Source organism: Vespa velutina, chromosome 21 (assembly GCF_912470025.1).
Source record: "Vespa velutina chromosome 21, iVesVel2.1, whole genome shotgun sequence".
Lineage (NCBI taxonomy): Eukaryota > Metazoa > Arthropoda > Insecta > Hymenoptera > Vespidae > Vespa > Vespa velutina.
Window position 1 is genome coordinate 3138626 of NC_062208.1, and position 7565 is coordinate 3146190.

General features: G+C 34.5%; 1 protein-coding gene across 5 annotated transcripts in view; it reads right to left on the bottom strand.

Annotated features, from left to right (window-relative positions):
* Positions 1-7565, bottom strand: part of LOC124956281 (hemicentin-1) — a 155817-nt gene that overhangs the window by 8016 nt on the left and 140236 nt on the right. For 2 of the 5 annotated variants that reach the window (XM_047511842.1, XM_047511840.1), the window contains exons 1-2: positions 5633-5783; positions 4595-5342 (exon numbers count right to left, since the gene is read on the bottom strand). The exons of 2 other annotated variants lie outside the window; for them this stretch is intronic. In XM_047511842.1, coding sequence (XP_047367798.1) covers positions 4595-4667 — 73 coding nt within the window. In that variant the 5' untranslated portion in view covers positions 4668-5342; positions 5633-5783. Of the gene's footprint in view, positions 1-4594; positions 5458-5632; positions 5784-7565 lie in introns of those variants that run through there. One more of the 5 variants, XM_047511841.1, reaches the window with a different exon arrangement.

Consider the following 7565-nt stretch of genomic DNA (forward strand, 5'->3'; position numbering starts at 1 on the left):
TATATATATATTTATTAAGAGGAAAAGAGAGAGAGAGAGAGAAAATAATAAAAAAAAAAAAAGTTTGATATTTAATTCCATCGTATAGGAATAACTTGTATAACAATATTCGACGTATTTGAAATAAAACACGTATAAGTCATTCATTTGGAAGATGATAAAGTTCCAGATTACAACAACTGCTGGCAAATCATTAGGGTGATTTATGATTTGAAAGAGTCATTTTTAACGAGCAGTAACCTTTCCCTGCAATTTCCACCTTCACAAAGCGCTCGGTTATACCTACTCCGTCATTTGTTATAACTCTCTCGTGCATTCCGATTGGATTGCGTAAAACGAATTACGATGGACTAGTGTAGTATAGTTATGCGTACGTACGTACATAGGTAGGTAGGTATACATATATATATACACATATAAATGTTTCTTCCGTGTGTTCGCCATCACGAGATTCGAACGTGTATGCATTCGATCGAACGAAGAGAGTATAGAGATGCTCGCTCTATGCCTTTGCCGAGTCGTTAGGCGATTTCTCCCTGGAGAATTTGGATCTCTATGACAAATCGTTTCGGGATACGGATACGACGAGCTCTTCTGCACGATGAATGGAGCAACCGTTTTAGTTTCGATGTTATCAAGATATCAGGATAACGCCTTTATGCTCGTTCAATGTCGCGTTTGGTTTTTCTTCTTTTACTTCGTTTCTTTTTCTTTTTCTTTTTTCTTTTTTATTTTCTTTCTTTCTTTCTTTTTTTCTTTTTATCAGTCAACAGCGTCTACGATAAATCGATTAATTCTCAATTTCTTTTTTTTTTCCCTCATTGTAATGCATTTTTCCCTTTCCTTTTTCCTTCCTCATTTCATCCCTTTTCTCTTTTTCTTGTTTGTTTTAATTTTATATGAACGAAATAGTTTACAATAGTTTGTGACGTTAATAACGTACATACATAGATATACTGTTGTAATAGAAAATTGTATGAAAAGTTACTCTCTTTCTCTCTCTCTCTCTCTCTCTCTCTCTCTCTCTCTCTCTCTCTATCATTGAAAAGGTTCCACGTTGAAACTCGGTTGGAAACTTATGTCGTACCCAGTTAGAAGTTTTTCGCGATACTGTAGGAAAGCATCTTATCGAACTTCATTCCGTTCGCGTCATTAGCACGCGCGCGCGCGCCTTCTTTAACCGACGAGAAAAAGTGCATAGCATGGCATTGGCGATCGTACGACGTTCGTTCGTTCGTATGTACGTTCGTGTACGTTCATTGGTTCGTTCTTGAGCCGGTTAGAAGAATACAAAACGCTTCGGGCACCGAGACGTACGTTTTTCTCTTTACTTTACGTTCGAGCGCCAAGACGGATAGTTCTCCTTGCGTTTTACACTTATTCTCGTTCGAGCTAAGATCGAAGAAAAATCGGTTTTCTTACAGTGAATCTGATCTTTCTCATTTTTTTTCTTTTTTTTTTATCAATATCATTTTAATTCGAACGATCGAGGACAATATTTCTTTTCCTTTCTTTTTTTCTCTTTCAAATATAATATTACATTCTAACGCGTTTGATAAATTTTTTCCAATTTTATATATATATATATATATATATATATATATATATCTTTCCCTTTCTCTCTCATTTTGATATTATAATATGCTAAATTTGTGTGTATAAAAACAAAATAAAGGTTTGACCCTTATGAATATATGCATCTTTCTCGGTATCGTATTTCACGTTCGCGACACGCCAACACCCATGCACGTAACATAATTTTGACTTTCCTTCGTAGAGACGAGCCCCCGAGACTCGTTCGAACTTTGATTCGGAATTTATGATTTCGCACAGGATGCGCCCTCGGTAAAGTGACATAAACTTTGCTTTATGCATTCGCGAATTTCATAAAACGATGAAACATTTTCCTTCAACGCGTTTTTAAACTTTTTTTTTTCCCTTTTTCCTTTGACGATGCCACGAAGAAGTCCAAAGTTATTTATATGTTATTTGTATATATATATATATATATATATATATATATATATATATATATTTTTTTTCCCCCTTCACAAAAATATATCTGGAATAAATATGTTGAGAATCACTGTTCATGTTGGCTCATTGACATCGCGACGCATCTCGCGAGATAATCCTAGGGATTTACACGAGAGACTCGTTCGAACGTTGATTCGAAATTTATGATTTCCTAGGACACACACGAACGAACGTACGACGAACGAACGAACGAACGAACGAACGTTAAGTATAAAGTGGATATAACATCGTAAATCGTACTTCCGTTTGCCGGACTTCGGTCAGCACGAAACTCTGCCTCGCGATTCGCGATAAGTCGAGTCGTTCGTCGCATAACTTACTTCGCTACCGGAGTCGTATTCTATGCCATCGTATTTACCGATAACAGAATCGCTCGACCGGACCACCGATCGTCTTTATCTTGGAAAAGAAGGACCTCCTGAGAAACCTCCGGTTTTGACCTTTAAGAACTTACTCTACTTTAATCCTTCCTGTCTTCTTCTTCTTTATTTTTATCTTTTACTTTTTTCTTTCTTTTTTTCTTTTTTCTTTTTTCATTCTATTTCAGAGTAGAAGACGATCTTTTATTAAAACCCATGACACTTCCCAAGATAAATCTTTATCTTTCTTTATTCCTCACCATTTTAATTATATTTTCCATTTCATTTTTAACTAAACGATATATACGTGCATATTAATTTCAATACGTATTATAATCATAATTATCGATAAAGCGAATGAAAACATATCTTCCTACATTATATATGTATATATATATATATATATATACGTATATATTCTTTTTTATTTAGGATATTAGTTTGGTATTAAAAAAAAGGAGGGGAAGGGGAGGAAAAAAAATTGGAACACGAGATGCTTGCTTAATATGAAAAATTATGAAACCCTGTCAACGTTGAAATTTCTGCTTATGCAATCGATGTTTACGTGATATCGTATACGATGGAAAGGGACGATGGCGTTAATACGACAGAAATAAGCGGGATATCTACTCGAAGACGACGCATCATCGAGTTTCATACGACCGATCGATCTCGTTTTATTCGCTTTACTCTCTTAGAAGGAGCTTTGCGAAAGTCGAAACCGTTGACATCGATCGTTCGTCACCTTCATTGATCTTATAAAAAAAATTTCAAAGGAATCATTGGCGCTAATATAAAATTATCTAAATGATGGAATTATTATTATCGTCTTACACCATTATCCTATTACAACAGTTTAGATTTAATCGCTAAGAAGAAAGAGGGAGAGAGAGAGAGAGAGAGAGAAAGAGAAAATTTGTGTTTCATGACATACGCATGTATAGTTTAGGAACATTACCAACGAAACTCCTAATGCTTCGACGGTGTTCTAATCGCGTATCCGATAATACCGCACTTAAAGAGAAAGTCGAATAAATCATAATCAAAATTTATATCGTTATAAGTATAATATTTTGGATATAATTTTACGCTTCGCCGATTAATAATAGAGTTGAGAATTAAGATGAAAAAATACAAAATAAATAAATAAATAAATAGATAAATATACGAATAAATAAATAAAAAAGGACCAAAATTTTAATTATCACATTAAATCCCGTATCGTTCATTCTCTTTATTTAATCTCGCGATTATTAGAACTTTTTCAATCGAACGACGTTATCTCTCTCCGCGTTTTTGAAAGTTTCGAAGAACATTAAAAAAAAAAAAAAAAAAAAAAAAAAAAAAAAAAAAAAAAAAAAAAAAAATTCGTTTTGCTTATCGCACCATCTCGATATAATCCGCGTTAGTTATATTGACCTCGATCATTTGAGCACACTGAAAATGTAACTCGATGAAACGAAGCGAGCTTTTCTCACCCTCCCCTATCCCACCTCACCCCCTCCAACCTCCTGTTATCACACGCATCGGTCATTCCGCATTTACGAAAGCGTTGACGCGAGGAAAAAATAAAAAAAAGAAAAAAAAGAAAAAAAAAAGAAAAAAAAAAGAAAGAGGAAAAGAAGAAAAAAGACAAAAAACGAGGTACGTTACGCGCGGTTGCATCTCAGTTGCGTGTAGTGCCTAGTAGATGCATTGATAGTATATATACGTTGAGTACGTCACGTCACGTGGTAACGACTTCATTGATATGCGCGAACAGAACGATCAATTTTCACGGCCCTATATTTGATTTATCTTTTCATTTTCATTCTTCGTTGATGTTCATTAGGTTTTCTAAAAAAAAAAAAAAAAAAAAAAAAAAAAGAAAAGAAAAAATCATTCACATTTTCAATATTAATTCGTGCTTGTAAATCAAATTAAATTAACGATGAGAAACATTTTTTTCTTTCCTATAAAGCGAGTATAATACAATAATATCATTAATGTATAATAATAATATATAATAGTAATAATAATAATTGTTCAGAGATTTTTTTACAATAGAAAATGTACGAATGAATTCATTCTTATTCAGCATTGAATTAGTATCCTCTAATTATACATACATATATATATATATATATATATATATATATATATGTAAAATTGTATTATTAGATATTAATGAAAAGTGCGAATGTTCCGGATATACTCACCACTGCACAGAAGTAAAATGTGCAGCACCGCTATCCGTGTGCTCCGCGTTATCCTGAAGGCACGCTTATCCATATCGAAGAGATCCTCTTTGAGAGAGAAATAAAAAAACCAAAGTTTGAAAGAAATAATCGCGTATACACTATTACTTCTTCTTCTCCTACTTTTTTTCTTTCTTCCTCCCTTTCTCCTTTTCCTTTTTTTTTTGTTTGTTTTTTTATTCACTATCTTCTTTCACACGTAATCTTTTCATTGAATATATATATATATATATATATATATATATATTCTTTTTTTTTTATTCCGTCGAATGTACTACACGTTTACACAAATCGAATCGAACTTTCACCTTCGATCCGAGAACACACGTAGATCTCGTACTCATTGCTTCGATCTTTCACCACATTCACCTATTCTTTATCTTTTAATTTTCTTTTTTTTTTTTTTTCTTTTTCCTACTTCTCTTCTTTTATCTTCACTTTTTTTTCGCACAATCCTTAAGGACACTCTCTACATCTCCACCTTCGAACTCGTTCTCTTTTTCACGATCACATGGTCGTAGTGATCATTAAAATATAATCCAATATTAAAGTGAAATCCAACTTGTGTTAAGAGATCCCTTCGTAAGCACGAACACACAAAATATGTATATATATATATACACGCGCGCACGTACGCATACACGTACGTGCACACACACACACACCCACACACTAGAATTATCCCTTTAACTTTCACCATAAAATTCTTCTAAATTTTTATCGAATAAATAAAAAAAAAATATACATATATATATATATACGTATATGTATATATATATATATATATGTATATATAAATATATATAAATATATATAAATATATAAATAACGTCTTCTCTCGTGATTTGGGGAAAAAAAAAAAAAATCACACGAAGGGATGTAAACGGAAAGAGATGGATAGAGAAAAAAGGAGAGAGAGAAAAAGAGAGAGAAAGAGAGAGAGAGAGAGAGAGAGAGAGAGAGCGAAAAAAATTCAAGACAGTTTGAAGCAATGCGCACCTCTCGACGGTCGCACGGCAACTGAGCGTGGGGTCGTGCGCTGCCGTTGCAACCCCCCACCGTTTCTCACCGTCCCTCCCCCTTCTCAGTAGAACGACAGCCGTTGTTCGCGCGCATAGTATTCCATCTCCCTTTCTCTCTCTCTCTCTCTCTTTCTCTCTCTCTCTCTCTCTCTCTCTCTCTCTCTCTCTCTTAGACATTTTCTTCGGTCCCGGCAAGTTCTGTAGGTCCCATGAAACGACGACGGTTGCGATCATTTTCAACGTTGATAGCGCAGTCTGGTGTAAGGGCAAGAAAGCTTAGGGCCTTCTCTTCCGTACTTCAAATAAAGTGGGGGAGAGGATCCCGCCAGGGCAGGTGGTTCTTTCTCCCTAAGGCTAGGCCCGAGGGACCGTCTGCCCTCCCTTTTATATTCTCTTTCCTTTTTTCCTTTTTTTTTTCTTTCATTCTTTCTTTCTTTATCTTTTTTCCCTCTCTTTCTCTTTCTCTACACCGAAACCTGCCCGTGACCCTTCGTGCCTTATATTCCGTTTCGGTTCTTTTTTGGTGAAGGGCGGAAGATGAGATTAGAATGACTGTTAACCTATGAATATCCGTCGTGGATCAGTAGGAAGTCGAATTTAGGAATGGAAATTTGGTTATTCGAGAAACGTGACAGTTTTGCTGTAAGTTCCTTTTCTCTCTCTCTCTCTCTCTGTCTTCTTTTTTTTCTCATCCTTTTTCTTCCAGAGATAGGGAAAAAATTTTCACGAGATTCCTAACAGCAAATTCTTCTATTTTCATCCGTCCGTGTCTTTTTGACATCGAGTATCGATTCTTCTTAAAAAGGGTCGAAGTAATATCGATGGAAAAACGTGACAATTTTTACTGCGACTTTCTAAGATCCTTATCGCTTCTTTTGCCATATATTATATATATATATATATATATATATATATATATATATATATCCTGCTTTCCTGTTGGAAAATCGATTTTTAAAAGGTTAAAGTAATGTTTATTATTGAAAACTCTGACAGGTAGGTACATATGTAGATGCTAAAGAGAAATCAAAAGAGCTTTCATACGCTTCCCTCTTCTACTTTTATCGTCGCTTATCGATTCCTGTTGCGGAATTCTGTCACAATTCGCTTTTAGGAAGTCGACGTTCGGATATGGCGTATTTACGAAGGGTGAAACCGAGCTCAAAAGGATTCGCGAGCGTGCAAATCCGCGAGTCTCTCTGCCTTTCGCACTTTGCCGCTTCTATCTGGAATATAGTAACGTTCTATATATGTCTTTCTTCTGTATATAATATATATATATATATATTATACAAGATATATATCTCTAGACATATATATATATATATATATCTACAGATATATATACATACATATATATATATATATATTTGTATATATATGTATGTAGATTGTAGAGTATAACGCACAGGGCGTCAATGCCGTACACACGGCTTCATCCTATTGGCGTACTTTGTCCGTATGCCTATTACGTTCCCGTCACACGACGGATCTTGTACTCAATCGGCCTATACAAATCATAAACAGGCCCTATGATTCTACTAATACCGTATTCATATTGCGCATTCAGCCCTTTTAGTTCTCTATACCGATTGGAAAATCCCAATGATACGACTACGTACGTTCATGTTCCGATGCAATACCGTAAAGCCTAGACTCGTTCTAGGAGATTAGATTTCAAAAAAAAAAAAGAACAAAAAAAAAACAGAATAAAAAGGGAAGAAGAAAAAGTTAGGAGTAGATACATCTAAGTACGTGCGTACGCATATATCTAGGTTTTCTTTTTTTTTTTTTCTTTATTTTTCTTTATTTTTCTTCTCCCTTTTTCCTTTTTCTTTCCTTTACGCTTCGTATTCGACTTTTCTTTTTCTCTTTTTTTTTCCTTCTTCTTTTTCTTCTTCTTCTCTTTT